This window comes from Pogona vitticeps, chromosome 3 (assembly GCF_051106095.1).
Source record: "Pogona vitticeps strain Pit_001003342236 chromosome 3, PviZW2.1, whole genome shotgun sequence".
In the NCBI taxonomy this organism is placed as follows: Eukaryota; Metazoa; Chordata; class Lepidosauria; order Squamata; family Agamidae; genus Pogona; species Pogona vitticeps.
Window position 1 is genome coordinate 37,385,016 of NC_135785.1, and position 19,981 is coordinate 37,404,996.

Sequence of the window (19,981 nt, forward strand, 5' to 3'; positions counted from 1 at the left end):
TTTTTCCTTTGCATTCATTCACTAAACCTGTGGTCCCCAACCTTGGGCCTCCAGATGTTCTTGCACTACAACTCCCAGAAGCCTTCACCACCACCTCTGCTGGCCAGGATTTCTGGGAGTTGAAGTCCAAGAACATCTGGAGGCCCAAGGTTGGGGACCACTGCACTCTAAACCACACATTCTAAAGGTTAGGCTACAGGCCTGTACCACTTCCCTGAAAGTAAGCCAGCCCCTTTATCCTCCACATAAGTAGGACTTAATCTTGAGCCAGCAAGTACTCACAAAGAGCTAAATGAGTTTGCTGGTACATGTAGAAATCTAGTGTATGGACATCTAAGCATTTAAATGCACATACATACATGTCCTGGGTCCTGCTCCCAGTGTAATTCCTTCCCAGAATACTGGGCTGAATGGTTCCCTTCTCCTTCCCCCCCCCCCGGGGGGGGAACATGGGGAAATATTTCCTGGGCAATCACTCGTAGTGTTACCATTGTAATGTTCTATTCACACAACTAAATGTTTAAAAACATCTTCCATGTTGGGAACGTATCAACAATTCACCATTTTAAACATCTTTCTAGAAGATTTCTGGACAGAAGTCTTACTCCTATTGTTTTCTTTGATACAAAATTGTTCCTTCTGGTCATTTCCCTGTTGAGACTGCTTCCATATGGACAGAGAGACTCAAAACGAAATTTAATACGACATACGTGTACTCATTATTGTCCCTAATACAGGACAATAGGGGAGCTTTTCTTTTTAGCAATTTTACTTTTTACACTACACTAATATATTTCAGGTATCACTGCTATTTGTTCCCAGAGGAAGGCATGCTTACATATTTGAATATGTGGACAAATGACATGTTCCTTCAAATTCACTTACATTATGGGATCTGGATCCCTTTGAGCTTTATTTCAGTCCTCACTCACCCTTTCAAGCACCCTTTCTCTGGATATGTACCAATGCTCCTTCCTTGCTACATTGTTTGCATATGTAAAGCAGCAACATCCAACACAATATATTTGCATTGCAGGTGTTAGAACGTATGTAGACCCCTTCACCTATGAGGATCCCAACCAAGCTGTGCGGGAATTTGCCAAAGAAATTGATGCTTCTTGTATAAAGATTGAAAAAGTAATTGGTGTTGGTAAGTTTAAGACATTACCATGTTAGCAAATAGCAGATTAATAATGTTAGCAATTATGATTACTGTGGTTATAATTTCCTGCAACAACTTCAATATTTCTGTTACTTCTTCATCTAGCAGATTTTTGTGCAACTTCTTTGCTGTTTAGGTCTTCAAGATGGCTTAGTAAATGTTTTTTGGGAAAAAAGTAGTTTATGGTCTTAGCTCATCAACAATTGTGTTTAGTGAAATGAAATAACTGTTTTTGCTTTTAATGGCATGTTATTCCTTTTTGAAAGGAGTGTCGTATATATATAAGACAAACAATGTTGTAGCTTGAATCTAAGGAATATCAGAAGTGCAGTGCACATACTAACATGGTGTTGTCATCAGTTAAGAGAAATCTTTATGAGTTTTAATAGAAACAGTTAGGACAAGCCCCACAGAATTAAAATCACACTAAAATTAAACAGTGATTTATTTAGTGGTCAATATGTCTCTTTATGCCGTCTACCCTTCCCTGCAGGTGAATTTGGTGAAGTTTGCAGTGGTCGTCTCAAAGTGCCAGGAAAGAGGGAGATCTGTGTTGCTATCAAGACTCTGAAAGCTGGATACACAGACAAACAGAGAAGGGACTTCTTGAGTGAAGCCAGCATCATGGGACAGTTTGACCACCCCAACATCATCCACTTAGAAGGAGTAGTTACTAAATGTGAGTAGGCCATGATCTGTTATCCCAACTGCAGCCATAGCTTTGACCAGGATAATTTGGAAGTCACTGTGAAATTAAATCTATGCAGGGCTTTCTCCTTTCTTACTGTGAAATGACAGATGGAATAGATCCACTGATAACTAATAGGAGGAAATCAGTGCAGGGCTAGTCATTAATCTTGTTGTCAGCTATAAATGGTTTTATTGTTATAGCCGATACCCTATCTCCAAGCAACTTGTGCATAATTTTACAAGGAAACTTAATACTAACGGGTTTAAGGGGGAATGTAGTAGAAAGATGCCTGCGGTTGGAGGGGGGAGGTTTCTTCCACATTTTTTATTTGCATGCCAGATGGGTATTTTTGAAAGTCAGATTTTAGGACCAAGGTGAGTTTTTATACAATGAGGGAGGAGGAGAGCAGGTGTTAATCAAAGCATCTAAAATATTTCATAGAAGTTAAAGCAAAATAAACCTGCAATGGTGTGCGCTTGATGTGTTCAGGCACAGATGCCGAGAAAGTAGATCTTTCAAAAGAAAATAATGCTTTATCCTTCATACAAAATATCTGATGTCTTGGATGCATTTGTCTCCATTTCCAGTAACTCTCCTCATCTCCCTGTTTAAAGGCATTCCCTGTACCAGTGGGCTCCAGTAGAATGAAACCTCATATTCATGGTTTTCAGGCCATGTACGTACCTGTGAGGCTTGTGCTGGACTGCCACAATAAAGCCTAATTAAAGATATACTATAGAGCTGTAACTGTTTAAGGTGGCCCATCTCCAGCTATTTCACTGGGTGTAACTAAAACATGCCCAGACCAATATTGTCAGAATAAAAATAGTCCATTTAGGTTACCAATTCTTTTACTTCCACTTGGACAGCAGATCTTTAGGGGATGATTTGGCTGAATGAACCACTTACATTTTGCAATTAGAGTTTATTAATGCCCACCAATCTTAAAAATCTCCAGTTAAGAGTAGAATGTTTACCTTTTCTTTCATTCATTTTTAACCTCCTCATATGGAGCCCAAATACACAGAAGGTGTATGTATGCCAGCTGCATCTGCACTTGTGAAAATGTACTTCATAGTAAACACATTAAATAAGTGAACCTAAAAGATTATACACAAATTTATATTAATACATAGACATAGGGAGGGACACCACTGGTCTTTCTCCCTGTTCTTCTGTGTTTATCTAGGCCAATTATTTTTTAAGACTTCCAGAAAATCAAATGTATGTAAAAGCATACAATGACAGATTGATAACATTTTTTTAAAAAGGTTTCTCTTTGCTGATACGTCATTCAGGGTCTCCAAATTTTACAACAATATATATATATAGTTTTATAGGTACATTCCCTTCAAAAAGACACATCTGGTTTATACCAGAGTTCTTTGCTCTGTAGACAGTGATTTTCATGCCACCTTAGTAAAACAGAGAATTAACAAGGGAGTGCTTGTATTGAAATCCCACTGAAGCTTTTAACCCCCCAAGCTGTTACAGCTGTAACAGTTATAAATGACTAGATACATTTGCATAATGCACTTGTCACTGCTTCAACTTGATTTAAAAATCCCAACAGAAGGTGGGAGGCCAAACCAAGTGGGATCTGCTTCCTGACCGCCAATAGTTCAGACTTCACCTACAAACCAGCATAGACATCTTCAAACTGTCACCATTTAGTAAACAAGCTGACTTAAGAAGACATTTGTCTCAATTTTCTCCTGTAGTTTTACGAGCATTGGTGATAAATGAGTGCATTTAAGACTCTTGAAATTACAACACAAGATAGATAGTTGGGACAAATTGGTGTGCATGTACAGTTGTGAAAGAGTGTCAGGGAGGGGATGAGGAGAAGAATAGCTTATACATACTAGTACTCAGTTATCTTAATATCATAGACTTCATGGTTGGACTCTGTGGATAAATAAGACTCCAGATAGGTTTTTTTTTTTTTTTTGATAATTTTAAGTGTACTATACAAATATTGTATAATTACTTCCATAGCCATATTATGAAGGTGCAATCAAACAGATTTGTTATTGTAACCAATGCATTATACATCCAATATGAAAGTTGCATGTTGCTTTTCAAAAGAATGGTGGAATCCAATTGTATCCCTTCAGACAATTGCCTAAATCAAATTGTAGGTTTCAGCTAGACTTGACCCACTAAATCAGTTGCAGCTTGGTAGGTTCCACTGATTCAAGATTAAGGCCACTGGCTCCCTTGAGCTCTCCTTGTTCTACACAGAGGGAATATGGATAAGATGGGGCTTCAGCTCCATCTTGTGATTCAAGATGCCTTTCGTTCACCTCAACACTTCCTTGCTTAGGTATAATGTCTAATGGAGTCACACATTAATATATTCAAATGAAGAGTGTCTCTTATTTCTTTAAGTTGACAGAGTATCTTTTGATTGCAGAAGGTTAATTAAAACCCATTTAGATCTGTTTGTTCTGTCAAGTGACTCTAGTCACAGTTGTAAAGAGTAAATGACATGGGGAAATATGCAGATTGGGTCTGAGGGGGCTCCATTCTCGCTGATGAATCTTGGGAGGGGTGAATGTTCATACATCAAGAGCTCATTTTCCACAGGCTTTGCCTTTTAAGTATTTGAATTCCTGGCCAGAATTTCTAAGCTTATATTGATGCAGCTGTCCTAGATTTTTTGCATGCGTACAGAGTGGGCTAGAGAGAAGCCTTTGTTAATGCAAATAAGATAGTTAGGACTACAGATGTATGGTTTCAATACAGACTAGTTCTGTGTAACAAATATGGAATAAGATCAGGGAAGGGATTTTAATTATTTATTTTATTTTATTTTATTTTATTGCAATAATGTGGCAATAAAGGGGATCCTGAACATACATGTTCCATAGAGAGGCTAGCCTTAGGTCAGCAGCCCCTAATTCAAAAAATAAAAATTCAAAGGTGAACAATTGGCAGTCTATTAGTGTTCCTTAATATATTATTTTGTAATCAGAACTGGCAATAATATGAAATAGGAACTCCTAGCATAACTGCAAGTCAGGCGACCTGCTGAGTGAAAAATGTGCTGATGTAGAAACAACTATAGGAACTTTTCAGTGTGAAAATATTTCACATGCACTCAATTTTCCTAGCCAGCATTTGAGCAGATCTGCTGGTGGGTGGGCAGATGGATTGATGAATAGGTAGAAACTTGTTCAGTGAAATAAATGCTTTAATTTAAACTAGATCTGTTAGGACAAATGCAAGTTCTGTTTATTGAGTAACATTCTCCCCCCTTTAACTGTAGAAAACTGGATCTCCTGATCCATTCCTGACATATTTAAATAAGAGAAGGAGAGGTCTAGATTCAAGTGCCATCTGAATCTTTAAGAATAATGTATTTTGAGAACTTAAAAAAAATATGCTGGATTTATATCAAAGGCTTCTCTAGTCCATCCTTCTGTTCTCTCTGTAACTAACCAGCTGCTTGTGAGAAGCCCGTAAGTACTATGTGACTTCAACACTTTAGTGCTCCCAAGCAGCTAATACGCAGAGGTATTTTGCCCCTTAGTACTACAGGGGGAGGGGGGGAGAGGGAAGGGGGATGGAGAGAGAGGAAGAACAACCCAGGTTTTAGTTTTAGGCAAGAGGCAGAAGTCCTTCTACCTTTATACTGTTTCTGCACCATTCATGATTAGGTGTACTAGCATCATATTTCCCCTTACTTTTTTCTTTCTGAGCTGAACAATGAAAATTATTCCAACCTTGCTTTATAAGAAAAATATTCTAGCCCCTTGATCATTTTGGCTGCTGTTTCTCCATTTTCAGTTATTATTAGATGCATTCACACATTGGAGTGTCAAAGCAGGAAAGTTAGATAGAATGTATAAGCAGGATGTCTTAAGAATCACGTCATAGGGCCACGTGGATAACTCGTGAACATACTAATGAATTCCATTTAATGGTAATGGGTTCATTGTATATTGATTGGTATACCATCAGCATTGAACAACCTACATTTCATCTTCAGCTGGGTATTTTTATTAAACTTGATTTTGTCTGCAGTGCATACTTCATTGACTAATTTGAACATGCCTCCTTCATTATGAAGGAAATGAGTAAATCATGTTTTTACATGGCCAAATAAAGGTTATGAATTGAATAAATGGAAGGGAAATGACTGTTATGCACACCTGAATATCTTCTTTAAGCTGACAATCTGCATCCCTCAAACCATAACTTTTGATTTCTCTCAGCCAAATGCCTACGGACATACAAATTCCGTAGCAAATGATGCAATTATCTTTACATTACTCCAAGCACAAATAGGCCTATTTGGGTCTATTACAACATGGCCATTTCTCTTTAGTGAGCAATTATGGATTCTTACATTCTCTAGAGATGATGGTGTGTACCATAGTTAAAGACCTTGTCAATGAGTCAGCTGAAGTGCTAATCTTCTGATTGGAGATAGCAAACACTAGAGCCTTGTGTTATTTCATTTCTGGCTTACGCCAGCTAAGGAAGAAACCAGGTTTTTTTTGGAATTTAAGTTAGCTGACAAAAAGACAATTCCTTGCCTAATCATCTGCATTTAATTCTTTCTTCTCATAGGTAAGCCTGTCATGATTATAACTGAGTACATGGAAAATGGTTCTTTGGATGCCTTTCTCAGGGTAGGTACCTGCAATATGATAAACCCATAGAGCGAAACACTATTATAGCTTTATCTTTTGTGGTTAGTAAGACAGAATTATATTTCAGAAATGCTTACGAGTGTGTTTTTCTACTGCAGCTGCTAGGAGAGGTAGGAAGGCAACCTGGAAGTTAAGCATAAAATAATAAGCTCTCAGTAATCTGTGCTTAATCAGAAGCAGGTTTGATTAAAATGCTCATTAGAAGTCTGATGGTGTTGTAAGTTAATTAAAACTGGAGCATTCCATACATCCTAGGACGCCAGGAGAAAAGACAGTGGGCGGTACTTGGGTGGTGAGTTATTGGGCTGGATGTCAAATAAGTGAAATTGCAGTATTTTATTTTAAACACCTGGTTATGTGGCATAGGACCCCGTGGAGGAATAAGATATACTGTGGAATGAGTTCAAAGTTCCATGGAGAAATAGGGTATTTCTCCCCTACCAGCAAATAGTAACATGGATGCCCACTGTTAGTGAACCCATAAAGACCATAGGGATGGGCTTTGTAGATTACTTTGACTACAAATCCTATAATTCTCCATTCTGGGAGTTCTGCCTGAAAAACACACCATTCTGGGAGTTCTACCTGACAGATAGCCCACTTGGATCCTTTGGTAGAAATGTGACATATAAATATTTTAAATAAATAGATAAACAATAAATTTACAGACACTTAAATATGACTCACCTGGGAGAAAGGCTCAGTTGGAAGGCTTTGAAGCTGAGCTAGGCTTAGTTCCGCCCAAGGTTTTGTTCACAAAGAAAACTCCAAGCTAGTACTGGGGTAGGAACAGTAAGACTGGGCAGAAGAAAGCCTTGTTAAAAGCCTTCCGGTTCAGGCCTTTCTCCCAGAAGAGCTATAAACTGTCTGTCTGTCAGGTAGAACTCTAAGAATGATGAATCATGACTGTCTCCACACAGCCAGGCTCCTCAGTGAAATTTTTTTAAGCCTTATGAGAATCTTATGAGATTGAGACAAAAAGACTGTTTCTTTCCTTGAAGGTCTCTGCAATTTGAACAAAATGCTTGTACTATCCTTTCCTTTTTAAAAGGAAAAAAAGACAGAAACCCACATGCCAAGCCTAAAATGATTCATTGGTTGCAATGAAGGATACAAAAAAGCCATCCAGTACTAGAACATTTGGTGTTAAGCAGCCATAATCCTAGTTTGGGGCAGTTTGTCCAATATAATTGCATAAATTGCAGTTTTTAATGCATCTGAACAATTTTTGCACAATAGTGGGCTTTCTTCTCCAAGAGATGGGCAGCTTTACTAAAGCATGTTCTTGTACATAGTTGTTACCAGTACAAGAACTCTATAGATAGTTGTGTAACGTTCTGTCCAGCCTTTCTGGCAGAAAGAAAAATATTGCAGTTCCTTGTTCTTTCGGGCAAGAAAGAGAGAAGCAAGGATTTACATCTCTGCTAGCCTACTTTATTGCCTTATTCCCAATAAGATTGGCCACAAAGGGAATTTTTAGACTGCTAATGTTTTTCTAGATCTATTGAATTATGATTCTATTTTTTTGTCAGTGGCTTTAGGAGAGGTGAGTGGAAAGACTACAATTTCATCCAAGTACCCAATAATCCATAATAAGATGGTGAAAAAAGTACTGCCCTCCAGATATTGTTGGGAAGTGGCACCTAGCAGCAGTCACCCTAGCCAACATAATGCTGATGGACATTTTTGGAGTTGTAGTCCAACAACATCTCTAGAGGACCCCACATTCTCCATTTGTGATTCAATGGGTAGAGATTCAAAAGGCTGAAATGACAGTGAGATAAGAACAAAGAGAAACATATTATTTGCCCTTTTCCTCTGCAGATGCTATTTATTTATTTATCTGTTGCAGAAGAACGATGGCAGGTTTACGGTAATCCAGTTGGTAGGGATGCTTCGTGGCATTGGCTCTGGGATGAAGTATTTGTCAGACATGAGCTACGTGCATCGGGATTTGGCCGCTCGAAACATATTAGTCAACAGCAACTTGGTCTGTAAAGTTTCAGATTTCGGCATGTCTCGTGTTCTGGAAGATGACCCTGAAGCAGCCTATACTACTAGGGTAAGACAATATTCTAGTACCTGGAAACACAGTTGTTAATTTCCTAAAGAGAAGAATGATTCTCTTATATTTGTCCCCATTGTGTATGCAAGTACGTCTATAATCACAGGATTTGAAGTTCCGGAGCTTCATATGTTTGAAGCAGCTGCCCTGTAAATTTTGTTACCTTCCTTAAATATGATTCCACAGCTTCTAATATTGCAGTTAGCCATTTTTTTTGAAGATCTTTTGAGTGATCATTCAGAAATCTTGTTGGTGATTTAATAATAATCATATGCTGTTGAGTCAATTCTGACTTATGGTGATGCTTTTCAGGGTTTTCCAAGTATAGAATACTCAGAAGTGGTTTACCGTTCCCATCTTCTGAGGGCTCCCTGGGACTGTGCAACTTGCCCAAGGTCACATAGGCTGGCTTTGGTCACAGCAGGCAAATGTAAATTATACTGGAATTACTTACCAACTAGGCACCAAGCACATTACTTACTGTCACAGCAGGCGTACACTAAGAAAATGAGACCAGCTCCTCATTACTTAGTAGCAATTGGCCACAGTGAGTTATGAGATTTAACTTACACATATGTAAATAACCAACAGGATCATTGAATGTGTGTGCTATTCTTGGTATTGTCTGATTGCAAATTTCCTGCTCTTTTTGAGACATGTGATCGAGTGCAGTTTTGCAGATTTGGCCTTCTGGGTTAATGGTGGTTATGATCCTAAGAGTGCAAGTTAAATCTGCATGTTTTGTAAAGGCTGCTCCATTTTCCCTTCAGCAACAACCACTACTGCAGTTTTCTGGCACGAGTGAACAATACACTCAAAGTTATTTTGTAGGGCAGGTTAAAAGTGTTGTAACTGTTGACAGGAAATCTGCTTTGGGGAAATTCTAGTTGTTGTTTTTTTGTTTTGTTTTTTGTTTTTTGTTTTGGACTTATATACCGCCCCATAGTGCTACAAGCACTCTCCGGGCGGTTTACAATTTTAATTATACAGGCTACACATTGCCCCCCCCCCCCCCCCAGCAAGCTGGGTACTCATTTTACTAACCTCGGAAGGATGGAAGGCTGAGTCAACCTTGAGCCGGCTACCTGGGATTTGAACCCCAGGTCGTGAGCACAGTTTTAGCTGCAATACAGCGTTTTAACCACTGTGCCACGAGGCTCATTTGTCTGAGGAAAATAAAAGACAGTATCCCCCATCACCCAACCACTAGTTTCAGAAGCGTCAAACTTTCACATTGTGTTATGTTTAAAACTTTTCTGTTTCTGCCAAGATCTGAGCATGTCTGTCTGTCTAGCCATGATATGTCCATATATTTATGTACATGTACACACAAATGTGTGTGCTTTAACTATCAGTGTCCCTGTAAACAGGTTGCAAGTAACATTTACTTAATGACAGTTAATATTATTAAGGGCAAACACATTGCTATTAATCAGAGAAAACGGAGATTATAGTATGACTATCAACACATACATGTCCATGTATTAAATTAAAACTAATAATATCCATACATGTGTGAATGTATTCAGGACTGGTGAATAAAGATGTAGAACAATGGGATTTTTATACACATTGTTTTAATGACTATGTTGAATGAGTTTTAGTCCTCTGCATGTAAAGTCTAATGAGGCAAACACTGCAGCTTGTAAAGCAATATCCTGATGATCACAAACACTGTTGAAGTTTATACCCATCAGGATGAAAGGGGGTACATGGTTTATAATGTAGATTTGTAATTTTTGTGTGAGATGTTTTGCTTTAAACGCCTGTAATTCTCCATCTGTTCTCCCAAGTACAGAGATTGTTAGGGAAACTCAGTTTGTGCTGTTTAATTTGCTCATCTCCCTTGTAATGAACATGCAGTTCATTAAATTGGGGTGGGGGGGAAGCAATTTGCCTTCTGAGTATTTAGTGCTGTCCAGCCCTGCAATTTCCTACTAACAAGGGCAGTGCAGTTCTGAGCCAAGACAGATTTCTAGAAAGCTGTGTTCAAACAGAAGGGCAGGAGGTAAACCATTGAAAATCCTTCCTTTCAATTTCAAGAGTGCAAATATAGTAAAGTGTTTCCCTGTCCAAGGGAAATGCAACAAATATCTATAATTTGCATCACAGTGCATTGTCTTGTTCTGATATCGTTGTTCAGAACAATTTGGATGAGTTCCACAGTCAAGCAACAGAAAGAATTTCAGGGCATGATGGTTCTTTTTTTAAAATCCCAAGCCAAATCAACCATATGGGTTAGGTGGGGAAAGTGCATTTTTATTCATTGTCATAGTAAGTGAACGATACTGTACCTTGGCCACCATCCAGAGTGTAAGGAGTCTACATCTGTGCACATGTTTTTCACCAAGTATTCCTGCAGCACCTACGAACACTGCCAAGCTCATTTTAACCACCAGTAGCAGTTCGATGTTTCAACATCAGGAGCTGATGTAGGTAAAGCTAAAGATAAAACTGTACTTTTTGATATGTCACAGGTGTAAGTACATGTGAGCATAATAACCGTGTTGGATCATTGGAAAGATCTTATCTAATCCAGTGGTTCTTAACCTTGGGTTACTCAGGTGTTTTTGGACTGTAACTCCCAGAAGCCTTCACCAGCTGTGCTGGCTGAGGTTTCTGGGAGTTGCAGTTCAAAAACACCAGAGTAACCCAAGGTTAAGAACCACTGATCTAATCCATCCTTCTCCAGCCCCCAGATTTTTTTCTTTTAAATTGCTTCCATTCCATCATTTCTAGTTTGGCCATGTTGGCTGCTTCTGATGGGAGTTATAGGATATCTGTAGGGCATGAAGGTGGGGTGGGCTTGTTTTATCTAATCGCTATTTCTGACAGTGACCAGACAGATGCTCCAAGGGAGCTTACAATGAGATCAAGCAGAATGAAAAGAAACAACATTGCTTAATTTCAAGAAGACATAGATTTTCTTGAATAAGCTACTACCCACTTTTGCTAGAAACATCCTATGATGACACAGAAGGGCAGTGGTAGATCTGTGGCTTCTGTTCACAAAGACTGTTGAGAATAAGTGTCAGTGTTACATTATAGATAAGGCTTCATTAGAAGGTAAAATTCCTCAAATGCTGAAAGACATCTGATTGTTGCCATTGAGCTTTTCATGCCTCCCATATTTTGCAAGTAAGCTTGCTTTATTTCATCATTGCAAGTAAACACGATTCATTTGCAAGTATGATTGCTCAGAATATGTGCGTGAAAGAATAAGATGTTTTCAGATTGTAATGATGAGCTATCTGAAAATACAGTTTCATCCTGCTTTGCTAGACAACTTACTCTATATCAGGAGATTAATTTCTTAATTTTCAGAGTTTCTGTGCAGGTGGGAGAGAGCCTTGTCCTAGGTTCTGTCTAAGCTGGGCGCACACATGGATGCTCACAACTCTACTTGCCTCCGTGTAGCTCTCTTCCTCCTCTGCACAGTGATCGCATTCAACCTCTTTGGTTCTAGTCATGATAGAACCCTGTTTACAGGAAGGTTGAGATGCATGTAGAGAGAGAGAGAGAATCCGGGCTGAAAATTAGAGGGTAGATTGGCTTTGTCACTTGAAATGAGAATGCAAAAGTGAAAGTCAGGAGCTGGCCTTTGGCATCCAAACCTTGTTTATGCTTTCCAACCAGCAATCATCAAGGAATGAATGCAACTTCCTCTTATCTAATGTGTTGGGCTAACTCATGTCACTCCCAGCCAACATATGGGGGGGGGGGGAATAAGGGAGGAAGCATGTTGGAAGTTGTAGTTTAGCACATCTGGAACACATAGTATTAGGGCATGAGGCACTGAGTACACAAATACAGTGGTGCCCCCCATTGCGACAATAATCCGTTCTGAAAAAATCATCGCTATCCGGGACTAAAAACGCCATAGGAATGCATTAAAACACGTTTAATGCATTCCTATGGGGGAAAAACTCACCGCTATATGGAAATCCTCCATACGGCCGCTATTTTCGCTGCCCGGTATACGAGGGAAAACGCTGCGGGCGGCCATTTTTTCCAGCGGCCATTTTGGAACCACCAATCAGCTGTTTTAAAAACATCGCAATGCAATTTTTGGCCATTGAGAACGTCGCAATGTGATCACTTTTGTGATCACAAAAAATGCGTCGCTATGCGGATTCGTCGTTAAACGGGGCGCTCGCTATGTGGGGCACCACTGTATTTGAGTGATGTACTGAATCTGACAAAACCATCATGTCTAATTGTTCCCCATTTTTGCCCCATGCTTTTATTTTATGGTTACACTGAACTTTTGGGTAGTTTTCTAGGACTCTTCAAAGTCTGCTTGAATTTTCATCATCCTAAATAATTTGGTATTATCTCTAGGCTTGCCTATTTTAAGGATAGTCCTGGGTGATACATAAGTAAAAAACACCCACCTTCAACCCAAGTTACCTCCCTAGGGTCCCAATACTTAGTTTCACCCATTGTAAGAAAACTACCTAATTATTCCTGACATCCCCTTTCTATTCTTTAACCAGTTCCCAAATAATACCTAGATCTACCCGAGTCACTCGTTTTAGTCAGGAAAAATGGCTGAGGGGCATAACGCCGAGAGAGGCCCAGAAAGAAAGAATAAGAAACCGGGCCTTCTCGGCAGTGGCCCCTCGACTATGGAACATCTTGCCATCGGAAATCACCCTGGCACCCTTGGTGGGTGTTTTTAAGAGTCAATTAAAGACTTGGCTCTTTAGGCAGGCCTTCCCTCCAGCCCTTGATTTTTTTCTCTTTAGTTTTCCTTTTTCCCCATCTTGAACTTTTAAATTTGTTGATTTAATTATGTGATTGCTTTGATGACTTTTAATGATGTTTTATAACTGCTTGTAAGCCGCCCCGAGTAGATTTTGTCTATAGGGCTGGGGTAGAAATCAAATAAGTAAGTAAGTAAGTAAGTAAGTAAGTAAGTAAGTAAGTAAGTAAGTAAGTAAGTAAGTAAGTAAGTAAGTAAACAAACAAACAAACAAACAAACAAATAAATAAATAAATAAATAAATAAATAAATAAATAAATAAATAAATAAATAAATAAATAAATAAATAAATAAATAAATAAATAAATAAATATGCAAACTTACCCTACTAGGGCTTTCACCCCAGAGCCTTTTTAATGAGAGATATGCTAAAAAAAAGTTAGGAAAGCTGATTATTGTTTATTGAATTATCTGTACCTACATCTACAGTATATCACAGAAGTGAGTACACCCCCTCGCATTTCATAAATATTTTAGTATAACTTTTCATGTGACAACACTGAAGCAATGACACTTGGCTACAATGTCAAGCAGTGAGTATGCAGCTTGTAGAACAGTGTAAATGTGCTGTCCCCTCAAAATAACGCAACACACACCAATTAATGTCTAAACCATTGGCAACAAAAGTGAGTACACCCCAAAGTGACAATGTCCAAATTGGACCCAAGTAGCCGTTTTCCATCCCTGGTGTCATGAGACGGGTTAGTGTCACAAGTCTGAGATGTGAAGGGGAAGCAGGTGTTATCGCTCTTACTCTATCGGACTGGTCACTGGAAGTTCCACATGGCACCTCATGGTAATTAACTATCGGAGGATCTGAGAAAAAGTGAATTCTTGCTCTACATAAAGATGGCCTAGGCTATAAGAAGATTGCCAAAACCCTGAAAATGAGCTGCAGCACAGTGGCCAAGACCATACAGCTGTTTAACAGGACAGGATCCACTCAAAGCAGGCCTTGCCATGGTCGACAAAAGAAGTTGAGTGCCCGTGTTCAGCATCATATCCAGAGGTTGGCTTTGGGAAATAGACATATGAGTGCTGCCAGCATTGCTGCAGAGGTTGAAGAGGTGGGGGTCAGCCTGTCAGTGCTCAGACTGTATGCCACACACTGCATCCATTTGGTCTCCAGGGCTGTCGTCCCATCAGGCACAAGAAAGCCCACATACAGTTTGCTGCAGACAAGTAGACTAAGGACATGGATTTCTTGAACCATGTCCTGTGGTCCGATGAGACCAAGATAAACTTATTTGGTTTAGATGGTGTCAAGCATGTGTAGTGGCAACCAGGTGTGGAATGCAAAGACAAATGTGTTGTGCCTAGAGTCAAGCATGGTGGTGGGAGTGTCATGGTCTGGGGCTGTGTGAGTGCTTCCGGCACTGGAGAACTACAGTTCATTGAGGAAACCATGAATGCCAACATGTACTGTGACATACTGAAGCAGAGCATGATCCCCTCCCTTCAGAGACTGGGCTGGAGGGAAATATTCCAATGTGATCATGACCCTAAACATACCTCCAAAATGACCACTGCCTTGCTAAAGAAGCTAAGGGTAAAGGTGATGGACTGGCCCAGCATGTCTCCAGACCTAAACCCTAATGAGCATCTGTGGGGCATCTTGAAATGGAAGGTGGAGGTGTACAAGGTCTCTAACATCTACCAGCTGTGTGATGTCATTATGGAGTGGAAGAGGACTCCAGTGGCACCTGTGAAGCTCTGGTGAACTCTGTGCCCAAGAGGGTTAAGGCAGTGCTGGAAAATAATGGTGGCCACACAAAATATTGACACTTTGTGCTCAATTTGGACATTGTCACTTAGGGGTGTGCTCACTTGTGCTGCCAGTGGTTTAGATATTAATGGGAATGTGTTGTGTTATTTTGAGGGGACAGCACATTTACACTGTTCTACAAGCTGTATACTCACTGCTTGACATTGTAGCCAAATGTCATTTCTTCAGTGTTGTCACATGAAAAGATATACTAAAATATTTATGAAATGTTAGGGGGTGTACTCACTTCTGTGATATACTATATGCTGGTATTCCCAAATAGCTCTTTGCAGAGCAGTTCCTCTTAGGCAAGTCTTATTCTTCCGTATGTTTAGTGACTCTGGTTTTAATAAAATATTTTGCTCCTTTACCTGAGGCACACACTAAGCTAATGTGCCTGCAATTTCCTGGATCTGAACTGGCTTGGTTTTTTTTTCTTCAAATTGGCATTTTCTTGGCTATTTTCTAATCACTTGGAAAGGCAAGCATAAGAAAGACCCACAACATTTTAATTCACAGCTTAATCCTAGAGGTTGTGATAAAATTAGACAAGGACTGGAGCTAATTTTTCTTTGTCAGTGTGAACATGCTCTGTGATAAATGCAGACTCTCTACTCAGTTGGCCTGAGCCTCTATCCCACATTTTTCAGTACTGATGTACAAATTGCTCATATTGTTCCATATTATTTAAAGGGCAGGTGTCATCCTGAAATAAGCCCAGGTTTTACAAATAGATTTGTCAGCATGAAGTGGCTTTAATTCTGGGTGAAAATGGCATTTTTGGTTATAGATGCAAGTTTCACAAGCCTTCAGATTAATATCATAGGAAACATTTAAAAGGCTGGGAGAAGACAGGAAAAAATGAGATACGTAGCTAGTTCATTGACAAAAACAAATAAAAAAATCTATAGCAGGTGATATTTGGGATGGATTTGTTGTTTGCATCAGATAAGGATGGCAGTATTACTTCTGAAACTATTATTAAATCATTCATGACCTGATTAGGCAAAGGCATACATCACAAATACAGCTTCCAAATGTTTTCTTTATGATTTAGAAATTGCATTTGTTTTTACAGTATGCTGTAAGATGACTCCTTCAAGACAGTTTATTGACTAGTTATGGCCAGAAAACATTTGTTAATAAGTGTAGGCCTCCAGAAAGCTTGTTTATTTTGAAGAGCTACTCAGACAAGTCTGACAGGAGCAGCAGACAAACAATACTACAGTGGCAAAACGCTTAGTATCTAAACATTAAGTATTCTGTGATAATCCTGTGATTCATACTTTATGCACTCCTAGCAGCATTAGTGTAGCCTTAAGCAGAGAAATAGCTATGAACTGGGGAAAAATACATAGATGGATATTCTGATTTGCATCGCTATAACTAAAGAAAGCAGATGAATGACATTCCCGTCCTTCAACAGTATCATCTGACAATGGGTGCTTTTTTTTGGACCTTACACAAAAAGCTTTTTAAAAAACCTATACCAGAATAACTTAAATTGTGTATTTAAAAGCAGAAATTTTATTTATTTATTTATTTGTTTATTTGATTTATATCCCGCTCATCTGATCAAATTGACCACTCTGAGCGGCTGTAAAACTCATACAATGTTTTAAGTGTTCCTGCTTATTTTGTGCTTTTGTTCTACATGGGGAATGGCAAAAAACTATATAAGATTGGAGTGGGGAACCTGTGAACTTAAAAAGTTACTGGGCTGCATTTCTCATCATCCTTGTCTATTGGCTATGCATGGGGACTGATGGGAGTTAGAATCCAACAATAACTAGAGGACTGCAGGCCCTCTCATCATAAATACAACAAAGTCCTAGCCCAAGAAAATTCTACTTTGTTCTATTCCTCATAGCTCCCTACTGCCTCCAGGTTATTCTTGCACACCCATCTTCAACATAATTTGATTCTTACAATCTAGAACAGAGATGGACAGTTTGAAGGATCTGCTTACCACTATATACTTTTTTCAGGGGGTCTAGAACCTACAAAAAAAGGAGGGGGGAATCTATGTGGCCCATGGTCCACATGTTGCCTAGCCCTCATCTACAAACTATATTTTTGTTTTGTAAAATAAATCTGATTCTTTACAAATAGCATTTATACCTCTTACAGATTCCTTTTGGCAATAGACTGAGGCAAGTAGTTGCCTTCCTAAGAATTGTTTTAGCATCTTCCATTGAAAATATCCTCCTTACTTTAGAAAAATAAAGGCATGTAATAGTGGCATAAATGTAAGGCACTTGCTATTATATAAATATCTGTTCTGATTTACTTGCAGGGTGGAAAGATTCCCATCAGATGGACTGCACCAGAAGCAATTGCCTATCGTAAATTTACATCAGCTAGTGATGTCTGGAGTTATGGAATTGTAATGTGGGAAGTGATGTCATATGGAGAGAGACCTTACTGGGATATGTCCAACCAAGATGTAAGTGTCTTTCACTTCAATTGAAGTACTACTATTACTAGGTTTTGTTGTCCTGTATGTTAAAATATCTTTTAGATGCAGCTCTCATCTACATGAGGTATCAAGTTTTTTTGTGATGGATTCTTATGAGTTTATGCGGTATGTCTCAAATCACATACTGAGCAATGTTCATATTTTTTATTATTAAAAATCTATCATGGCATAAGGTTCTTCCAAAGCATAATCAGCCTTGCAAATAAGGACCCTGTGAATGTAACTTTTATGTGCATTATATCTGTTAACAAATAAACATTTGGACAGATGGATGAATGTAGAATCAACTACAACTCTTTTGAAGGGAACTTCAGAAAAAAAGGGAATGTGTATCAATTTGCAACACATTTCAGACTTTGTGTGTCTGTGTGTCTCTTCTTGTGTCTGTGCAGCATGAGTGTTAATATTGATTCTGTGCCAGTTTCTCAATTGCAGATCTGTTAATACATCAGTAAACTGGCTTTCTGATTAATATTTCAAACCCCAAGGTGCCTTTAGGTTTGTATCTTTGAACTTATCATTTTCATCTAAGACTGTAAAGAATTTCATTTGGAATATATAATGTTGTTGTTGTGAAAGGTTTGAGCAACAATAATAGAACACATATCCTTGGGGAACATTAAAAAACGGCTTTAGTTAATGACCCCTTGTAAATTATGCAAGTCCCTTTAACTGTACCATCTGGAGTACTTAAGTTCATTCCAAGCAGGACTTTAAAAATTCCTGCTTTAGTATAATAGTATTGAAGAAGACGTAGAGGAATAAAATACAAGAAAATGTTTAATGAGTAGAGTCAGCCCATTGAAAAATGGTATTTAACTTTCCCTGTCAAGATGTAAAAGCAGAGTAACACGTCATCCTTCCTCACACTTGAGAAATGAAACATGGACCCCTTTAGTCAGAAGTAGAGAGGCTGAATGATGTTTGAGAACCCAGTCACCTTCTTCTGTAGAAATGAAGAGTTTCCAACATTGGTTACATATAGATAGCACTGAAGCTGAAAAGAGATTTAATTTACCGTAAATGCCTTTCAGATGTGGAATGTATTGGGCTGTAGCTCACACTTGCTTCACACACATAAAATCCAGAGCTCAGTTGTTTTCATCTCCTGTTGAAGGATTCCAAGTACTAAAACTGGAATACTTCAGAACAGACCTCTGCAAAGCAGATTGTTTTGGGCAAGATGACTGGAGCTCTAGCTTAGAGGAAATAAAAAGTAGTAAGTATGGAGACAAAGCTTCAAATGTTTTTCAACTTTTGCATTTTTGCAAAGCTGCATTATTTGTAAAGCCCATCTTTTATTAAAGACAAAGTGAGGTATACAGTGGTGCAGACGCTAGTTTGCTGATGCTTTTCATACCTGCCTGCACAACATGAATGATACCCAAATTAATTGGAGCAGTGATGTAGCTATGACTTCTTTTGCCAACGGAGGTCAATAGGATGCTAGGCAGCTCATATCACTGCCACACAAATGAAAAAGAATTAACAGTGGTAGTATGGAGGAGAAGGAATGTGCACATTTCTCTACACAGTTTTATCATGAATAAGGTTTAGAAAGTTATGTGTATATAGGGCATAGCTCTGGCCTTAGAGATAGGACTCTTTTCTGTTTCTCTTCTCTTAAAGTCTGACAGCAATGGAAGTATGAATCTGTGTTGCTTGCCTTTGTGCTTTTCTTGCTTGTTGTGCGAAACCAGTTGCATAGTGGAACTGATTGGTGTCCGTGGCCAATCAATCCTTCTTCGCCCTGTAAAGACAACCAGCTAGTGTGCCCATTAGTGGCAACTGTGATGGGGTAAAAGGTTGTGACACTGGGTGCATCTGGCTGTCAGGAACCCGGTCTCAATTATGCATGAGCACATAGCTGAAGAAACAGCTAAAGAAACAGCATGTGATACAGAGCTATATGTGCAGGTTTCTGGTGTCTGTTATACCTTCAGGTTTGGATCATATAGGATACTGTTTAAAATTACTGGATACTGTTTCTGAGTGGCATGGTAGTCCAGTTTACTTTTGTGGGTAAAGAGCTCATTGCAATTTCCCAGTCACATTGCATGAGAGATGGATAGATTTTCAGAAGAAAAAAATGGAACTAGGCATTCTTGGCAGTAGAACTGAACTTGTTATATTCCAGCCTGGAAATTTGTATGAATATATTAAATGAATGCATTTTTATAAATACATTAACAGCTTTAGGAAATCTCATTTTGATTTCACTTCCCTATTAATACGGCAACAAAAGTCTTAATGATGTCTAAAATCTTGTTATATTTTATATTGTTGTTATATATGTTGGAAGCTGCCCAGAGTAGTCAATTGACTAGATGGGCGGGGTATAATGCAATAAATAAATAAATAAACAAACAAATAAATAAATAAATAAAAATTAA

At 38.7% G+C, this 19,981-nt stretch overlaps 1 protein-coding gene across 4 annotated transcripts in view; it reads left to right on the plus strand.

Annotated features, from left to right (window-relative positions):
• The window catches only part of EPHA4 (EPH receptor A4), a 179,331-nt gene that overhangs the window by 144,631 nt on the left and 14,719 nt on the right, over window positions 1-19,981 (plus strand). For all 4 annotated transcript variants that reach the window (XM_078389213.1, XM_078389215.1, XM_078389214.1 and 1 more), the window contains 5 exons: window positions 1,037-1,150; window positions 1,656-1,841; window positions 6,432-6,493; window positions 8,367-8,576; window positions 17,406-17,555. In XM_078389213.1, coding sequence (XP_078245339.1) covers window positions 1,037-1,150; window positions 1,656-1,841; window positions 6,432-6,493; window positions 8,367-8,576; window positions 17,406-17,555 — 722 coding nt within the window. The remainder of the gene's footprint in view (window positions 1-1,036; window positions 1,151-1,655; window positions 1,842-6,431; window positions 6,494-8,366; window positions 8,577-17,405; window positions 17,556-19,981) is intronic.